Raw genomic sequence first — 19,702 nt, 5'->3', positions numbered from 1 at the left:
GATGAGTCTTCTGTTGCCCACTCTCTTTCTAGCTCTCCCTGCCTACACCCATCAGAAATGTCACTTTTTGTCTCTCTTCAGACACCGCCTCCCTGAAGAAAAGGACACACAGCCAGGTCAGGGCACGCCTGTGGTGCAAGGGTTTCCCAAAAGGTACCTTTAATGTGTTTGCAGCAGCAGCAAGCAGTCAGTGCTAGTTTTGGCACCCAGAGTTAGATGTGCAGCACTACACATTAGACACCAAGTCATCCCACCCCAATGTTTGATCCATAGGAACAGAGAAAGTGAACTAAAACAGGACTATGAGCACATACAAAATCAAGTTATTTGTGTTCTATCACACTTCCAGCTGGTAATATTAGAAAAATAAACTTAAGACAGGTACTACAACACATTTTCTTTGCCAGCTGGCAAGAGTTTAAAACCCATGAGAACCCCCCCTCCCCAAACTCTTATTGTTGTACAAAGATCAGCTCACCCAGAGTAACAAAACTGCTGTACAGAAAGCATGCTCTGCATTCTCCTCAAAACACTTGGAGCCAGAATCCTTTTCCCACCCTAGAAAGTCTGGGTGTGTCATGTCCAGAATCCCTATGCAGCTCTAAGGAAGGTGGTGCAGACTAACTCAACTATTGCAGCAGAGGCAGCAGCTCACCTGTGGGGGCAATCCACTGTCCCACTCCGGCTCTAGAAACTCCAAGACTGTCTCTGTTTCAATCACCATTTATCTGCCATTTGCATTTCAACAGACAAAATACTCTGCTGAGTATATAAAAACTGTTATAAAAAGGCAATTGTAAAAGATAAGGTATTAGCAGAGGCATGTCAGCTTTTTTTAATAAAAAAAATAGCCATTATATCTATTTAAATAAGGCTTCTTGTTACAGATTGTTCCAGTTACTGAAGGAAACCAAGGCCTGATGAAAGGAAAAAACATTATCCCCCACAAATTTTACCCTTCCTGCCCCAAGAACACACCTCCAAGAAGTCATCCAATGTGCAAAGTGACAAATACTGGGGGAAACTCCTGAAATGATATGCCCAGTCTAGTTTCTCCTGCATTATCATCAAAATCTTAAAACAAAACCAAAACCTTTAAAGATCTAAAATACACAAAAAAACCCTTCATCTCAATATTTTTTCCAAAACAAATATATACAGCACATTAATATGCAATATGCAAAAGCTCTGTGTTGCTGTTGGCAACATCTATGCCCTCCCCATCCCTATTCACAGGTGTACCTCTAACTGAAACACAATTACATCACTAAGCCTGTTAGTTTGAAAAGGGAATTTAATTCACTTAAAACTTGTAAATTTTGGTGTAGGGGCTCCACTCATTTGACTCTGGATTGTAGACCTCAAGTGTGTTCAAGAACTCGTTGCCATCAAAGCCCCCCACTGCATAAATGGTGTTGGCCACGGTGGTGATGCCAGCGTTGCTCCTTGGCGTGGTCATGCTGCCCATCATCTTCCACTCGTTCCTGGCAGGGTCGTACATCTCCACGCAGTTCACCGCGTGCGTGCCATCGAATCCTCCAGCCACAAAGAGCTTCCCTGTGGGAGGAAAGGGAGCCACGCTCACTGCTCAGCATCAGCTGGCCCTGTGCTCCCACAGGAGGCTCGACAAAGCCCCAAGGGACCCAGGTGTTGGCACAGACCTTGGCCTGGTCAAGGTCTGCACTTATAGGAGCAATCTACTTTGGGTCTCCTGCCCAAGAATTTGATTCAGAGTAAGAGCCAAGTATAAATTCAAACAGGTGCAGCTCTAGAAGCTGCACAGTAACACTTTCAAAACAAAGAGGTGTAGTGAATGTCCCACAACCAAGAGGTTTTTCTTTTTACTTAAAACTGGGCATTTAACCAGGCTCCTACTGTATTGTTTCCTGCCCAGAAAGGAGCACAGCTTTGTATTCTACTCGCATCAGAGCAGACATGAAAGGCCCCGAGGCAGCAGCCCCAGCCCTACCATCACGGACAGCCGCGCCGGCGCCGCGCCGTGCCACGTTCATGGGCGCCATCAGGGTCCAGGTGTTGTTCTCGGGGTTGTAGCGCTCCACGCTGTTGAGGCAGTTCCACGACTCGGCCCCGCCGATGATGTACAGGTACCCCCCCAGCTCACACACAGCCGACTGGTGCCTCCCTGCAACCAAAGCCAGCACAGTCAGCCACCAGCACCAGCAGCTCAAAGGGGCAATTTTGGTTTTTGTAGTTCTTGGTTTGGTGCAGTTCTGCAACTGCCCTTTTCTCCCCATTCCTGCCCAGCTCCCCAACAAACTTACGGATGTTAAGGGGAGCACAGCTCGTCCAAGCCTTTGTTACGGGATCAAACACATCACAGTTCTTCAGTCCTTTCTGGCCATAGGGATCAGAACCACCCACAATGTACAGCTTTCCGTTCAGGGCACACACTCCTGTTGATACAGGACAGAATGGCAAGTGAGTAAGAACTGGCTGAGTCTCCACCCCCCCAGTCAGGCACCACAGAGGCCTCACCTGCGTTGCAGCGGTTGGTCCGCAGCTCCGGAACAGGGGTCCAGTCATCAATGTCGGGCTCGTACATCTCTCCACAGCTCAAATCATCCGAGTGGCCGTTTGACCCACCCACAACGTACAGCTGCCCCTGAGAGGAATAAACCAACACCCGTCAGCTCTCAGCACACCAGGCAGCTTGTGAGCACTCAGGCAACCGTGGAACTACAGAGAAACAACTTTAGAGCCATCCTGTTCAGGGTGCCCTGTTCAGCTCAGCCCGGGTGCGGGCTTGCTCCACCCCACACACCATCAGCACCGCCATCTGGAACCGGGCCCTCGGCGTCCTCATGGGTGCGATGAACGTCCAGGTGTCCTTCTCGGGGTCGTAGCACTCCACGGTGCGCAGGCACTCCTCCCTGTTGTAGCCCCCTGCAAGCGAGAGGTTACTGGCCCCGCATTCAGAGGCACCAGCCCACCCCCAGCCCAGCACCCCTGCCCCGGCTCACCCGCTGCAATGAGCTTGCCGTTGAGCTCGGCCGTGCCCAGCCCCGAGCGCGCGTACTGCATGGGGGACATGGGCTTCTCAATGAGGTCGCTGGGCTGCAGCTCGAAGCTCAGGCTCTTCAGCAGCCGGGGGGTGCTCGAGGGGGAGCTCTGGGGGCTGTTGCGGCCGTGCAGGAAGATGACACACAGCACCCCGTCCAGCACGGCCAGGCACAGGTACGTGTTACCTGTGGGGACAGCACACCGCCACCCTCAGCACGGTGCCACGGGAAGGGCACTGAGCTGGATGCCAAATGGGCTCTGCTGCTTGTGCCACTCCCCTTGGCAGCACAGAAACTTCATTTTTTCAGGTTACTGGTTCCAGAAGTTGTTATTGACAACTATGCTTTAGATACTGAAAGAGCGCTTGAAGGACATACAACAGCAACTTAAACATGTGCTGGGAGTCTCCTTGCACACACCGAGCAAACAGCTCTGCTAGTTAACTATGGGCTGCCTCCTTAGGATTTTCTGGGAAAATGATGACACACCATGGATTTAGTTGATAAGGAACTGAAATGTGTGTCATCCTAGTTTAGGTACATCAGAAGCATCCTACAAATTACTTGTATCATCAGTAAGAAGAAACACCTCAGCATTCCTTAGAGATGTGAAGGAAATCCCCAGGGAGCAGAAGGTGGCAGGTACCCAAGAGGAGACACATCTATTAGACAACCCCTGCCCCTGTTACTCACTCGAAGTCTTCTCTGAAGCAATGATTTTCCACTCGTGTTTAGGACTCTGAACAGTAGCATTTGGAGAAAGACTTCCAGAGGAGCTGCTACTGATCTGCTTGTGATCATTCTCACGTGGTGGCCTCTTCTGCAAAATCAAAAGGCAGCTACAGAAACCTAGCCAGAGACTACAGCTCCTTCTACCTCTGCTTCTCTGAGACACTGTGTAGCTACTCCAGAGCACACTTGTCTACGCCTCCGCAGAGCAGCATTTATAGCACACCTATATTTTCAGCAGAACATCTTGCCTGCCCAGCAACAGTGGCCAAAAACCACCCTACACTTTTCTCCTGGAACTCACTTTATCCTGTGACTGCAGCTTTATACCACTGCTGCTGGACTGCAAATCCCTGAAGTGAGTGAGCATTTCTAGCAGGATTTACAAATACAAGGAAAGAGCTACACACAGCTGGAGAGAACTGAGCTACCACACAGGAGCCTCACTCCCAAGCTTTGCTTCTGGAACTTGAGTTAATTATATAATGCTGTTTGGAAGTGAATAAACTATTCTCTTCATTCCCTGAAGACAAACTAATTTCACCTCAGTTCCCCTCTGTGCTCAGATTAGCTGTTTCTTGGATTTTACTCCCTTGATACTTCCACGAACAAGAGATTTCTGCTTTCTTTTCATCTCCAATTAAATTTCTACTATAGTTTACATTATTTTACTCTATTAAGAAAAAACTCAAAACGCCCAGTTTCAGCACAGTTGGCTGGGTTGTTGAGGCTCTTCCTGAAGCACAGAAGTTACCGTGCTGTCTATACTGTTCAGCAGCAGAGTTTATGACCACAGTCCCAAGTCTGTGATGCTTGCACAGTTCCCTGGAGCCTGATCTCCATGGAAACTGTCACAAGTCTTCAGAAACACATCACCTAACTCAGATAACCTCACACAGAGGAGTTGGATTGCTAAGCTCAGCTCACCGTGACAAGCAGCATGCTTGTAGAGAGCTTTTTTTTTTAATTTCTGAACCTTTATCCAATTAACCACTTGAGCTCTTATCTTTAAATTGCAGCAACAGACAATCCAAAGTTTTGTAATTTAAAAATGTAAAAGTTACAATTTTTCTAGGATTGGCATCTAGGGGATTTTTAGTGTTACTTCCCTCAACTGTTTAGGATGTCTGGAGTTGGTGACTTTTCTTATTAGAAAGGATTTATGGAAAAATGTTGAGAAGTCCTGGTCTTAGTTCTGAAAATGAACTTTCTTAACATTCACCTCTCTGCTTCTAAGCATTACAAATGGTATCCAGAGGTGGAGAACATGTGAAGGCCTTCTAAAAACAATTAACAAACTAGAAAATTAGCTGGCTTTTCCTTTTCCTCTCATTTCACTTCTAAAATCCACATACTGGGATGGACAGTGTTTTACACATTAGCTAAGAATTGCATGAAGGAAACCTTTTGTATGAACATGTTTCACTGTTATAAAATATTACAATGTATTTGCTTCAAATTCATAAATTTAAACCAAGCTAATTTGTATAAAGCAACTGATAATTTACAACTGTTAGTCCTTTTTAATTCTATCTTAGCCTGCATTTGTACTAAGCCATGTGGTTTTCTTGAGTTCAGAAGGATTACACCTGGTAAGAAATAAAAAATAAAATGGTAACAAAAGACCTCTCAAAAAGCACAGGAGTGATTTGCACTCAGTCAAAGCATCAGAGAGATTTGGCAGCTACACCACCAGTGCAGCTGAACAAAAGAAGCGGACGCTGGCAGCTGAAGGATTAGAACTTGGATCTGGAATCTTTTTCTAGGCCCAAATTTACCAAGACAAATTCCCCACTGCAAACCAAGCAGTCCCTGTTTCTCTACAGTCTCTGGGAACTCTACAAGGTCTCAGCTGACTTCCTACAACTGAGTGCTTGTCTGCCTCTTCTTTCTTCTAACAGCCAGGATTGATTTTGAAGTCAGAATTAGAGCACTCTGTTGTGCAAAGGCTGAGAGTCAGCCCAGCCTGCCAAAGAGACAGAAGCTGAGAGCACATCATGGCCTGCAGCAGCTCCCAGCCAGACACCTTCTCCTGCTGCATTTCTCCACTACAGCACCTGCTGCCTTCTCGGCCAGCAGAACACAGGACTTCAGGTGTGCTGTAAACTGCTCCAGTCTACCTGGGGTTACCTGAGACTGTCTGCAATTGGTACCTGCACAAACTGAATGTGGTCATCATCACTGCCATACACCTCAGCCTGTCCATCTAGCAGATTTCCATCAAGCAGCTTGTGATCAGCTGAGTAGTACAGCGTTTGCACCTGCAAAAACAACAACAGAACACCCATGTGGCTGCTGTCTCTGTGCTCCTCAGCTACAGGCACATTACCCCAGGCACCACACTGCTCGTCAGCTCATCTCAAGCTCGCACAGTGGCAAAACTAAAAGGAAGCAGATGTCATGGTGGCAATCTTCAAAATAGGGAGTGAAGGTTCCTTACTTTCTCAGCTTGAGAGAAATCTTCATTTTCCATGGGCTTCTGCTGTTTTCCCAGCACAGAAACATTAGACAAGCAAAAGGCAAATTAATTTGCAGTTACACAAATTCACAGTCTCATGCAAGCATTTTCCTTATCCCTGCACACAAGTTTTCTGCTATGAAAAATACACATATTTATCTCCATCAAAAAAGGCCAAGAGAAGCCAACAGACTCTAAAAGAAAGGTATGGGAATGAGGGAAGACAACACAAATTTAAGTTCTGGAAGAAACTGTTGTCCACCACTGAAACCAGATGCAGCTGTTTCAACGAAACGCATCTTAATTTCAACATGATGTTTTAAATTAGTTTCTCCAAGAGGAAATATACACTTGAGATTATATGACAGCATCAACATGTACTTTTGCCTAGACAAGTGTTTCTGGGGATCTTTTGTCCTTGTAATATCAGATTTTGAAAATTTTGAAGAATTTCACAAGATTTGGTAAAGTCCGTTTGCTGGAGCCAATTAAAAATTTTATCTCCCCAATAATTTTGCCATTAAACACTGCCCAGGCTACATCTACCATTAGTATTCATGAGAAAAGCCATTTAACAACACACAAGTTTGAAAATAATGCATCCTGTAAAGGAGTAAGTAAACACCATTAAATCATCATGATCGTTCTCTGCCCACAGCGGATTTTCTTAGGAGCACTGGGGCAGGACTGCTGCTTCTGTACGTGTCAATACACTTGAGGCTCTTCTTGGTTCTTCAGCCTTGGTATCCTAGTTTTGTTAATAAACCTATGGGGAGATAAACCAACGGGGAGGAACAACCATTAGAAGCTTTTACCTACTGTGCATCTACAAGCAAAACCTGCAAAGGAAAACATCACCAATCTATGGCAAGTCTCAGTACCACCTCCCCAAACTAAAGCAGATACAGGCCACTCTCAGGCTACTATACAGCAACGGGGAGCAAAAAAGGAAAGTGAAGACCAGACTGAACAGTGCATTCAGCTCACCTGAACACCCCCCCAGTTTCTCAGCTTAGGGGTACCTACAGCAAAATTTAAATTCTTTAGGGTCAGTTAAAAAAGTGAAGGGGGTAAAAAAAAAAGAAAAAAAAAGGGATCATCCTTCATATTGGCTTTTTTGGGGTGTTTTTTTATGATTAATCCCAAAATCCCATTTTCTTAAAGACTAACCTCTTCCATTAGATCTTCCAGGTTGCCTCCGTTCTCCCAGATGCTGCGCTGTACCCAGTTGATTACCTTTGTGTACAATTTGCCATTGCTGGGTAGGCCAACATTGTCTTCCAGCATTATTTCAAGCTTGAGGGAGAAGACAAAAGATTATTTAATCTCTAGGAATTCTGTAGGAATTTACTCTCTCCCTGTAGCATGCTGTAGTTTACAAAGTGAGCACAACTCTCTCTTTACCACAGAGCCAGAGAACACCACAAGGAGCTTTCAGCCTATGGAACTAAGCAGCACATTTAAATACAATCACCTTTTACACCTGGAAAGGGTGACAGCATATGTTCTCTAGAGTTAAGGTTCACAGCACTAAGAATACGACACAGATCCAAAATTGTCACATTACTGGCAGCAGTCAGTACACCAAGCTTTCCTGCCCCCAAAAGGGAAGGAAATGCTAGTTGCTCCTCAGGTTGCTTTTTGGAAATCCTCTATCAGAAGGAATTCTCCAAACTGAAGCTAACCTTTAACCGTGGGAGCTTGAGAAATTCCTCCTGTTCTGAAATCTCTACAAGGTGTTCCTGGATGTAGCCATCGATCTTGTTCAACAGCCGGGAGTCTCCCATGCAGCTGGCGAAGTTGCGGTACGAGATGCAGCTCTGCACGTCCATCTTGGACAGCAGATAGTCCCCACAAACCTGGCAGTGCAAGCAGACAGTTTTTATACATTTACATTACCTATCCCAACATACAGCAGCTGTTTTCTAACTGCAGAGTCGTGACTCTGCTGTCATCCCCATGCCAGTGCTGTACAGGGAATGTTGCCTTCCACAGAAATATGCACATCTTAAATGAAAAACGCAGACACATTTGGAAGCTACTGACATCTGCATTGACCCCACGCTCTTCTACTGAACACCTATTCAAAACTACTTCTCATCAGGTGAGCTAATGATCCCAACTCCCTTTTTAAGGGTACCCCTGTCTGCAGCTAAGGGTATTTCCAAAGTCAAGCACTACCAAATTTATGTTCAGGAGTGTGTGAATTATTCTTTTTTCTGACAGATTTACAGGTTTGTTCATGCTCCCAACACAACCAAGCACAGCACTGCTGCCACAGACCTGAAGGTAAGGAATCAGCCAAGATTTAAAGCTGTTTTTCTTACATAGGTGCACAAATACAAAACATGACTTCAGGGAACACCCTGGCACCTAGACAGTTCAAGTGGAAGCAACACATCCAGCTGGCACCAAATCAGTACAGTGCTAAGGAACATCTACAGCAGCTTTGTGCTGAGCAATTCTTCCATAGAAGCATCAGGTTTTGGCTCACTAACACCAAAAGGTGCAATGCTGTCAGCCTGGGAAGGCAGAATGGACTTACAGGAGAGCTGAGAACCATACCTGCTTAACCCTCTCCATCTTCAATTTCTTTGCTGCAGAGTATACATCTTTCACCAGCTCTTTATCAGCTTTTAACCTATTAAACAGAGAAATTTACCTCTTATTATTCTGATTTTTCAAATCAAAGTCTCTCCTCTCTCTAGTTACCATGAGAACTACTTACTGAGCAGTATAGGCATAATTCAACAGAACTTCAACAGCTTCTGGGTTGAGATCATCAAATTTCACATGGGAAACTCCATGACAGTCGCTGTCAGTGTTGAAGATTTCGAACAGGTAGGGACTGCAGCATGCCAGCACGGCTCGGTGCGCCAGCATCTCGTGTCCACACACCTTTATGTCAAACACAAACAAGAAGCCCAAGTGCTGGTGAGGATTTTTTGTAATTACCTTTGCATTTTCACAACATGAAGGCCTACTCAGGTGAGTGCCACAGTTCAAATCAATTTTTCAAATCAACAGTCTCCAGCTGAAAGCTGGGATCACTTCTCTCCAAGCTCATCGCATTTGGGGTTTTTTTAGTACGCATTTTTCAGAGAAATGGGCTTCTAAAACCTCACATCTCCCAGTCTGTGAAGCAACAGCTCCACGCGGTGTAACCCCCACATCCCCCCAGGCTCCCCAGTGGGGCAGGGCACAGGTACCTGGAGGCGGACGTCGCAGAACTGACCGCTCTTCCGTAAGGCGTTGAGTTTGGCAACAGACGACTCGATGAAGTTCTCATCCTCAAACATCAAATATCCGTTGGGAATCATTTTGGTGTTGGTCTGGCTGCACATGCAATGGGCAAAGGTTACACACACAGCATTTGGCTTCAGTGCAGCAGTACTAGCAACACTGTTTGCAAACAAACACTCGGGGCATTAATGGATTAATGATTTTCAGAGATTGAGGCCACATCCCTTCAGCAGGTACTGGGTTCAAAACCACAGGCTGAATCTGTGCCAGCTCTGTGGGAGCAAGCCGGGAATCACTGGATTACATGGATTCCCTTCCCTAAAGATCTTTTTTGGTAGATCCATCCCCAGCTATCATTATTCATCACCACTTTCTGCTCCCTACCACTCTGGTCCAGCTGCATTTCTTGCAGACACAAAACCCAGCTACACTGAAAAATAAGAACTGAGAATTTAAAGTAGCTTTTGAAGTAGAATAGATAGATAAACATTTTCTGTTTAATTTTATGAGTAATGAAATTACAGTATTTTAGAGCAGCTGGAAGTCATGAAAACATTATGACCAACAAAACAGACATAATTTAATACATTCTGAACAGCAGTCATGTATTTTAAATCATCTCAAAGCTAGAACAACTTCGTTTGAAGACCTCAGCCATATACAGAGATACGACCTCAGGGAGATCAGTCAAAGACTGGGAAAATAACTTCAGGAAACTTTAATTTTTTTATCTGGAAGCTATTTCTTAGCTCCTTTAATTGATTCTTATTTAGTTAAGCACTTTTCAAATAAGAAGCTAATTAAGAACACTTAACTATTACCCTTACACGACCTAACGAATTTGAAATAGTAATTGCAAACAAAAAACAGATTTCTAAGTTTGAGCTGCTAACATACACAGAAGTACAGTTACCTTAAAAATCTTAGAGTATATGTAGGATTCTATTAATGTTACCAGCAACAATTTTTATTTCCACCTCAAGTTTAAGAAAATTCTGAAGATCACACTAAATATGAAAACTCCAAACCAGAAGTAGTGGATTGCAAAAATCAGTAATGAAAATACCAAAGCTCCCACAAAATACTTCTACTGTTAATCCATCTATTTTAAATTCACTTACTACTGCGAGTATTCAACCCTAAACTGGCAATAATAATCTTACAAACATCCATCTGTTGTGTTTCATTAAAGAAAAGACACCAAGATTTTAAATTTACATAATTTCAGCAAAAGTATTAACTACTGTATACACAATTAATGGTACAACTTACCAAGCAAATATATGACTGTAAATTTAAAATAGCCCAATGGTATCACTGTGTTAGAACAGAGCACTTGAGTTTCAGGATCTCCTGACAGGGAAGATGTTTGTGGAAATGCAAAAGCAGACGTGTGTTTGCAGATGCAATGTGGATTCCAAAACTATCAGGCTTGAAGATGATGTAATATAGTCCTTATGAGCTATAGACATGAATTTCTTCTGTGATAATCATGCATCATAACCTGCAATAAAGGAGAAGGTATCATGTAAGGACAACAAATAGCGCTGCCGCATATTTCACATAAAACTTGATTCACAGTCCTGACCCAAACAAACAAGTTTTTCTTCACAAACAAGTTGGGGTTGTTTTAGTGTTGTTGTTATTTTTTGGGGGGTTTTTTCCCCCACAAAAAGCAAGCAGCCTGAAAAATTCCATATTGACAGCAATATATCCTCGTGCCTAATAAGAAATCAACCACATCATCCTTATACCCCCGGAGACAAGAAAAGGGCTAAATTAGTGCTTAGGAAAAAAGTCAGAAGAGCTGAATCCCATTTTTAGCCAATCCCTTACCAACTCTGCCCTTCAGCACATCCTATTATCACTACTCCTTCCACAAGTAGGTAACTCACATGTAACACAACAGAAATTACTCCATTTTATAAAAGAACACAATCCACAAGCCTCCTACCTTCGGCTCTTCTTGTGCTCATCTACTTATAGCCTTCTTCTACTGAATGCCTGAAATTGTCTGAAGATGGATTAAGGACATGTCTGAAATGACTGGGCATGTCTCCAGTCTCTGCTACTTCCAGAAATTATAAAGTCAGGAATCTGTATGACAGCTTTCTTTGGTAAAAGGTCTCTCTGCTGGGTTCTGGCTGAGCTCGGCACTGGCAGTGCAGACTGGGGTGGCTTTGCTGGGAATTCACATGCTGGTGGGCTCTTTATGCCAGGATTTTTTGGGGAGGGGAGAAGAGGAGGAGGAGCAGCAGCAGGGAGGGAACAGGCAACAAACACTCACTCTGGAACTTTCCATGACCCTGGTGCCACCTCAGGAAAACATCAATCACTTCAGTTCCAACACTATATTTGTATCCACAGAATAAATGCCACATTCGGAACTGGGTTTCCTAAAAATAGGAGCAGCTCATTTCTCCTTGTCAAAAACTAAAAGTGCCCTGCAAGAAAACCTTGTGACCGTGGTGCGTGGCCAGAGCTCAGCCCAGGGTGACTTTGGCAGGAGCAGTACCTGCCCGGTGCCTGGTGCAGCCCAGTAGCTCCAGCAGGAGGCTGATTCCTGGGAGCAGCAGAGGGCATTGTCCCACCACGTACAGCTCACGGACACTGCCTCCATTCCCACAGCCTCAGCCAGCAGAGAACCACGCAGGCAGAGCAAACACTGGCAGAGCTTGGCTCTGGAGCAGGCACAGCCACGCAGCCTGGAGAAGGGAACAGCTGCTCCCAAGCACAGCAGTGTCCCACATCAGGGGAACACAGCACCCGGAACGCTGGGCACTGCAGGAGCAGCGCCCCTGCACACAACTTCCATCAACACACTGCAATGCCAGTGTGCTTCACTGAGAAAAGAAATCTCACATAAAGGTGAGGTTAAGTAATAATAAATTAAGGTATATTCTTCTTGTAATCCTACAGGCAAGTTAAGAAGCTGACACCAAGCTCTATTAAACAAATATTGTTTAATTAGGCATTTGGCAGTCAACACTTCCCTGTCGGTACAACTGGCATAATCACTGCAATTTTTAAAGCAAGCAAACTTCTCAAAACAGAACCCAAGACTCTGATGTCCACACCTTCCCCAAAAATTCACCTCAAGGAAAACATTTCAAGTCACAGGACAGCTAGTCAAGCTATTCTAACTAAATCCCACAATCAGCCTCGCTCAGTTTACATCTCTGGGCGTGTATTGTCACATTCCGCTGTAATACATCAGTTTTGTTTCCAATGTTCTAACTCTGCCACATGCACTTGCTTGGGACCTTGAAGGCCTAAGAAGGTCATCCAAAATAGTTCTGGATTGAAATGGAAGATTTGTCTGTTAAAACCCTCCTTTGTGCAAGACACCAATCCCATGCGGATGCATTTATGTCCCTAATGGTATTGTCCAATCTGAATATCTAGGAATATGAACATTTTGGAATTTGAATATCTTAATTATTGACACAGAGTTTCAACGCTGTTGTGTATGTCATGGCTAATATTATTCCTCAAAACAGCACTAAACAGCACAAGCAAATTCACAACTTTTCACATTTTGGTTTGGAGTACTGCTGCTAGAACTCAACCCAAACCATCAGCCAAAATTCACTGCAAAGTCAAGAATACTGCCTCTTCTGCATTAAAGGTCATAAACAGGTACTGCAAACAAACTCTTTCCTTTAAATTATTTTTTTAAATCGAAATCACTTTGTCATTACCTCCCCCTCCTTGCTTATACTCCTTTTTAGCTCAGCACATGAAGAACTCTGCGGCTTTTTTTTATAATTATCCAGGATTTTTAAATTCTTTTAAGCCAAGTGAGATGTTCCCAGATGACTGTCAGCCAGTGAAAGCCTGGTGCCTCTGACACCATGACTGTTCAAGCTCCATCCAAATGCACTTCTTTAAACACATTAAAGCTACAGAATTATCATTCCAGAATGGGAACAACGCATTCCTTTGGAGAAAACTCCTACTTGAGAGCAGCTGTTCCCTTACTTTTAAAATGACGCAAAAAACTAAACAGTAATGCATAAACTCTGGATTTTTGTTGTAATTTTAACAGAAAAGACTGGTACTGGGGCTGGAGACTCCCTTGATCAAGAGCCGATCACACCAGGCTGAGGCAGGCCTGAAGTCACAGAACATCCACATGGTGTGTTCTGGCACCCCAGCTGTTCCCAGCACAGGAATGCAAGGACTCAAATGTCTGCCCAGCTGCTGGATTTTAAACACAGCCTTGTTGTAGTAACTGTGTTTCCTGAATGCCTCATGTTGTGCACAGACTGAGATTTTCCTTTGCGATGTACGCGTACCACTGGCCGTGAGCGAGTCACAGTTCATCATGCACTCAGAGATAAACTGGCTGCACATCCCGACTTCCAGAAGGGAGATTCCCTCCTTTTAAACTCCTCTATTCCACTGTATTTAAAGGTACATTTAAGAAAACCCACCTAAATAGCAATGGTACTGGGACACAGTGATCCTCAGTGCTGCCCTGGGCATCTCCCCTGCAGAGCCTCCTGCAGGAGCTGCGGCCTCAGGTGACCACCAAGACAACAGAGTCACCTTGCCCACGACCTAACAACACAGGGACCATCTATTTGACCTCTCATCTTTAATAGAGCCCACTTTCCATGTGCAGTATTTGCTGTGCCAATTCTGCACAAACCTTTTAGTCAAATTAATGTGCTACTTCTTCAACTCACAGGTAAAGCACTACTTTGGGGGAGATACTTGATAATCTTTTGATTTAACATCAATACTTGCTGATGTAATGACAGATATTTGATTGACACTTGTGAAACAAAAATGGAATTTAACACCCAGCCAGAGCTTTCTGGCTTGTGACAGCCCAGCTCAGAAGAAATGTAGGTCACACCTACGACTGCTCACAGTCCATTATCTGTATCAGAATATAAAACCAAACGTCCTCAAAACATTTATTTCATACATTATCATTTATTTATGGTAAAAACACATCATCTTTTCATATCTGAGTGTGCATTCAAGACATTTATTAACATACTTTACACCACTAAAGAGGCCCAGCCTCTTTATACCAGTAATCTAAAGTAAGACTCGGAATTTACAACAATTTTGTTTTGCTTATTCACTTTTCAGTTGTTTTCCACTAAAGATTTAGTCTCACTGATAACTACGACTTGTAGACAAAATTTTTCTATTTCACTGCACAACAACCTTAGTCATGCTCCCATGCCAACAGTGAGGACAGGGAGAGGGAAGATGGAATATTTGCTATCACTGGTTAGGAATTGAAGAGGAATGACAGAGTACTGTGGACATTTTCCAAAATCTCTTACATGCAGCCCGGGAAAGGTGCAATGCTTGGACGGCCCTCTATAGAAAGCAAGCCCAGAGAGCTCTTCCAAACACATTTATGCATGCAGACTTTAAAAATTTATAAGCAGCAGGCTTGATGCTTGAATGTTACTGCTGTTCCAGCGACAACCCTCAGCTCAACACTCCGGCTGCTCATTCAGCGCTGGCTTCCAGGTCTGGCCTCCCACGCTTCTAAGCCCTAGCTCTGACCATTAGTTCCCTTTTCACACTGGTTCTGCCCTTCCTCTCCCTTCCCACTTCATACTTTTGCTGTTGCTGTCACAGTCCTTATCTACATCTCTTTTTCAACCTGCCTCACATTCAGTCGACTAAAATCTGAGTTCTTTCCTTCCCTTTGTCCACCCCCTGGGTCTATTTTTTTATTAACACAGGCTTCTCACAGTTCTCCAAACATCTGTCACACAACCAAATCACTGAGTTTTGTTTATATGTCCTCCTTGTCTTCCACCCCCATTCTGGGCAGTTTTTGCCTTTCTTACCATCTCCTGCTCCTTAAGAATTCCAGCTGATGAAAATAAAATCAGACTTAATTACAGAAGCTAGTACACAGCTTCCTAACTAGAAAATATTCCCTGACTGTTGCATCCTGCGCTCCAGGAGTCAGGCTCGTGGCTACAAAATCTGCTTTTGAAAATTAAACCAATCTCACCACCGAAGCACCACATCCTGCTTGCTTTTTTTATTTTCAAGCTTCTGACAGAAGAGAATAGATGTGGTGTCTACACACCCATCAGTGCAAACAAGAAAAAAAAACGTCCTCCCTTCACAAACCACACAAACAAGGAGTGACATGAGACTGTATTTCCATTAGTCTATCACCACACATCTCCTTAGGAAATACCTCGGATGTTTCGCCTCTCATTGCCAGTATTTTTCTACCCTGCATGAAATTACAACCAATTCATATTTATTATCTGTGGAAATGCTGGGTGAAGGAACAGCAAAAGTGCCAATGCAAAGGCATTTTCTACCTTGAAGCGCCTCTGAAAATTCTAAAAAACTCTGGAAATTGGTGCATGAAGACAGAAAATACTGTACACCTCCCAAAAAACCCTAAAAAATCCAAAATCAAACCGCTCTGGTCATTCACCTTCATCAGCTTTCCCCAGAAGCACTAATGTGAGCTGACAGCCGCTATTATCTCCCACTTCCTAGAACTGGTAGAGATGACAGGGAGGGTCATGGCACTGGCAAACAGCTCTCAGCACACGCCGCTCATCCCGGGGCGGCTATTTCCTCCAAAGTCCAGGATTCCCGCGATTCTCTTTCCTCCCCCCGCCATTCACGGCACGGGTTTAGGAAGACGCCTCTCTGCGGCTGCAGCGTGGCGCTGGAAGAGGCAGCGCCTGACCTTGGCCCCGCACCCGCGGGGAACCCGGGAACTCCCGGCCGGGGGCTACACCGCATTCCCCGGCTGCCGGGGCCCGCCCGTTCCCCCGGCACGGAGGGAGCGGCCTCACGCCCTTCAGGCCATGCGGGCAACTCCGCGGCCCAAGAAAACGGGCCACGAAAAAGCAACAAAAGCGCCGCGGGGCCGCAGGGGCTGCGGTTCCCCGAGCGCGGGGCGCCCGCCCGGGCCGCCGCTTCCGCCCGCTGCCCAGCGCCGAACAAAGCGCGGCCGCACGGCCCCTGCCCGGCCCCCGCCCGCCGTACCTGGTGCCTCTGGGCGCGGACGGCGCTGAACATATTGGGAGCCTCCAGAATGCGGGGGAAGAAGACTCGCAGGCGCAACCCCGGCTGGCCGGGAAGGAGCAGCGGAGGAACAGAGGGAGCGGAGAGCGGACGGCGCGGCGCTGCCGATGGAAGGCGGGAGCGGAGTGGGTAAGCGAGGCCACGCGAGCTGCGGACACACGCAGAGCGCTGCGCCCCGGACCCTCCTCCTCCGGGAGGCGGGAGGAGAGCGGGGAGGGGAGGAGGCGGTGCTGGGGCGGCCACGGTCGGCTCCGCTCGACCGCGAAACGAGTCCGGCCGCCCCGCCCTCCGCGGCCCCTCCGCCTCCGGGCCGGCGGGAAGAGGCGCCGTGCCCGGCGGGGCTGAGGCGGAGGAAACGGTGGGGTGGGAGCGTCGTGCCCGTTTCTGCCCGTACCGGCTGCGGCCGTGAGTGTTGGTCGCAGCACTCAGCCACGAGCACAACTGGTTCAGTAAGCTTTCTCTTTCGGACCTGGTGCTGCCTGTTCTCCTCAGCCACGACGCCTCCTCAGCCATGAGATCCTGCCTGCCGTGACACTCCCTCAGCCGTGACTCTCCCATAGCCATGTCAGCACCTCAGCTACAGGTCTCCCTCGGTCATTACTCCTCCTCAGCCACGACTCTCCTTCACCCGTTTGACCCCCTCAGCCATTGCTCCCCCTCAGCCATTGCTCCCCCTCAGCCATGCTGTCCCCTCAGCCATGCTGTCCCCTCAGCCATTGCTCCTCCTCAGCCATGCTTCCCCCTCAGCCATGGCTCCTTCTCAGTCATGAACCCCCTCAGCCACAACATTCCCTCATCAATCTGGGCTGTTGTTCAAGGCATTATATCTGTTTGACCAAAAAATTTCCGTGTTTAATGTTGGGAGATCTCTCTGGGATTGCTCTCTCTTGTGAGGCCATGACAGCCCCATCCCACCTCGCCCCATCACCCTGGAGTCCCTCTGGGAACGACTTTTTCCAGATGAACAGCATTTTCAACAGCTGGATGAGAAATTCACCCACACACTCTTCAGGATAAATTCTGTCTTTCCATGGAAATTAATTTTTAAACATCCTTGATAAACGAGGGGTATTTGAAGCCTTGTCTGTTATGTGTTTGCATGCAAGCTCCTGATTCATGGCTGGGCCTGAGAGCTGCTGCAAGATCATCATAAATAATCCATGGGCTGGGTAAAGTCTGAGGATCCATGTTTGCTTCCTGATTTAAAGTGCCAAGGTCACCTGGAAGGCAGCGTACACTTCCCTGTGCGACTTCCCTGAGTGCTTCCTCCGGATTCAGAGGCTGCCTTGGTCAGGAAATAGGAAACCTGTAGATTACGTTAGATACACCTTCAGTGTCTCAGCTGTGCAATGTACGTGATATTTTGTCATATATTATAAAATGTATCCATTTCTCTAACACTCTTCAAGAATCTCAGTGGAGAAGCATGTTTCAAAACACTGAAGTTGAGCCATTCTGAGGTTTCATGCATAAAGTGCTTTAAAATACTGAAAATAATGATCTTGTCGCATCAGAAGCAGGCAGAGGCATTAAGCTGTAGGTATATTCCTCACCAGCACAGATATCTCAGCTGCAGCTGAGTCCTCTCCAGTTTCTCACCTTGCCTGCAGCAAATGGCAATCCCAACTTCCCACCTCTCTGAGACATTCTTTCTGCCTCTTTTCAGCTTTTAAATCACCAGCCACACCTCAGGGCTGCCTTCCCACTCTCTGCTTTCTTTTTGAATGAAGTTTCTTATCAGGGCTGTGTTAATCAAAGGCAAAGCTGGGAGGGAGCAGGAGGTAAAGGAATGATGATCAAATAGAATGGTGCTGGGATGTTACTTAATTAAGTAAATCTCAAGATTACGCAAGCTGCTCTTCCAGTTTTCTTAGGAAGGAGATGCCTTTATGAATCACCATCAGTTTTCATTGTCAGCCACCACATGTGATGTCAGCGAGCAGGAGCAGCAGCTTCCCTACAGCACAGTTAGCAGATGAGTATTCCAGTTCTTTTCCCATGGACCCCATGCAGAGCAGGGCTCGGCCAGGAGCTCAGCTCTCCTTTGGCCCAGCTCTGTTCTGGTCACCCCCACTGAAAAATCCACTCCCACTGAAAAAGGTTTTTTTCCTCTGCTCCTTGCTGTGCAATGAACATGAAATTATTTTAAATCATTAAAACACCTTTACTCTGGATGAAATCCTATGCTGATGGAAGGTACTTCTGTGGCATGCAAATACCTTCATTTCAAATGGCTAGAAACTTTGCAAAGCTTCCCAATGCAACTTGTGCTAAATCTTAATTGATTTGTAAAGAAGAACACATTATGGAAAGGGACCAGTGGATTGAGTTGATACCAAGTGATTGAGTTACTGGGAGCTGAATCAGAACTAATTGTTATGTGTGTGGAGGTTCTGGATGTTCTGCACACCTGCTGTCTCCTGCCATGGAAAATACAGTCTAATCCCTGGAAAGCCCTCTTACTTGTCATCCAAATGGTGTGTTCCCCCTAAGCCAGGTGTTTGTAGGTGTACTTGATGTGCTCTTCTGCTGGTTTCCACCATGTCTCATCCAAAGATCTGATATCTCTGGCTATTGCAAAGGCTTAATGTTATAACATCAAACTCTGCTTCCTATAGAGCTTTGTCATTCAAACCACCTGAGAGGGGAAAATGCAGAATTTGGTTAGAGCAAAATATGTGGCTTGGATTGCTGCACTAAAAATGGAGGAAGTGTAGAAAAAATGTGTCACTCTTAGGAGTGAGAATAAGGCCTTTTTTTTTCTCTTCATAAGCTGCTCTACAAAATGTCTTTAAATTCAGAGTCACGTAGTGTTTCTCTGAACAAACTAGCACAGCTCAGTGCAGTGCAGCACCACCAGCCAGAGAATCCAGTCCCTGCTCTTATTTTAAATTGAAAATTGTTTTTATGAATGAACAGAATGCTTTGTGAAACCAAAGACTATTTAGTTCCTTTATCACATATATATTTAAAAAATATATAGAGAGAGATATGTATTGCAGTTGAAGTTTGTTTGTGTTCTGTGTAATTATAACTTACACCAATCTACTAATTCCATAACTTTTCCTTCTTGCACTTCAGAAGGGTTTTTGGTAATTCATTCTGGTTGCAGAAGTACTTGTGTAGAACACATTTTGTCAGTGCCTTGGCTTTCAGAGTTCCTAGCAGTGACATTATAATGGTGTTTGGGCTGGGTTGGGATTAATGGTCCATG

General features: G+C 45.5%; 1 protein-coding gene across 2 annotated transcripts; it reads right to left on the bottom strand.

The window, feature by feature from the left end:
• Window positions 1-129: 129 nt before the first annotated feature.
• IVNS1ABP (influenza virus NS1A binding protein) lies at window positions 130-16,705 on the bottom strand. 2 transcript variants are annotated; one of them, XM_071435960.1, is made up of 15 exons: window positions 16,450-16,705; window positions 10,723-10,954; window positions 9,417-9,543; window positions 8,936-9,105; window positions 8,773-8,848; window positions 7,893-8,066; window positions 7,378-7,503; window positions 5,903-6,010; window positions 3,714-3,840; window positions 2,982-3,206; window positions 2,783-2,904; window positions 2,497-2,623; window positions 2,283-2,414; window positions 1,970-2,143; window positions 130-1,557 (listed from the first exon to the last, which is right to left on the bottom strand). In XM_071435960.1, the coding sequence occupies exons 3-15, from the start codon at window positions 9,525-9,527 to the stop codon at window positions 1,304-1,306; spliced, it is 1,926 nt and encodes a 641-aa protein (XP_071292061.1). In that variant the 5' UTR covers window positions 9,528-9,543; window positions 10,723-10,954; window positions 16,450-16,705; the 3' UTR covers window positions 130-1,303. The 2 variants fall into 2 exon arrangements, with proteins under 2 accessions (XP_071292061.1, XP_071292062.1); XM_071435961.1 differs by lacking the exon at window positions 16,450-16,705 and adding an exon at window positions 11,405-11,635.
• Between the last annotated feature and the right edge of the window lie 2,997 nt (window positions 16,706-19,702).

The sequence above is a fragment of the Agelaius tricolor genome, unplaced genomic scaffold, assembly GCF_023055355.1.
Source record: "Agelaius tricolor isolate 1412-34295 unplaced genomic scaffold, bAgeTri1.0.p SCAF_11, whole genome shotgun sequence".
NCBI lineage: Eukaryota > Metazoa > Chordata > Aves > Passeriformes > Icteridae > Agelaius > Agelaius tricolor.
Note: the sequence above shows the minus strand (reverse complement) of the source record. Positions and strands in the feature narration are given on the sequence as shown.

Bases quoted from the DNA above. Each gene is read 5' to 3' on its own strand.
- IVNS1ABP (XM_071435960.1), bottom strand. From the start codon at position 9,527: ATGATTCCCAACGGATATTTGATGTTTGAGGATGAGAACTTCATCGAG. The intron at 3,841-5,902 runs GTACCAATTGCA...TTGATTTTGCAG, and splicing joins ACCACATTCAGTTTGTGCAG to AAGAGGCCACCACGTGAGAA. The intron at 2,905-2,981 runs GTGAGCCGGGGC...TCTCGCTTGCAG, and splicing joins CGGCAAGCTCATTGCAGCGG to GGGGCTACAACAGGGAGGAG.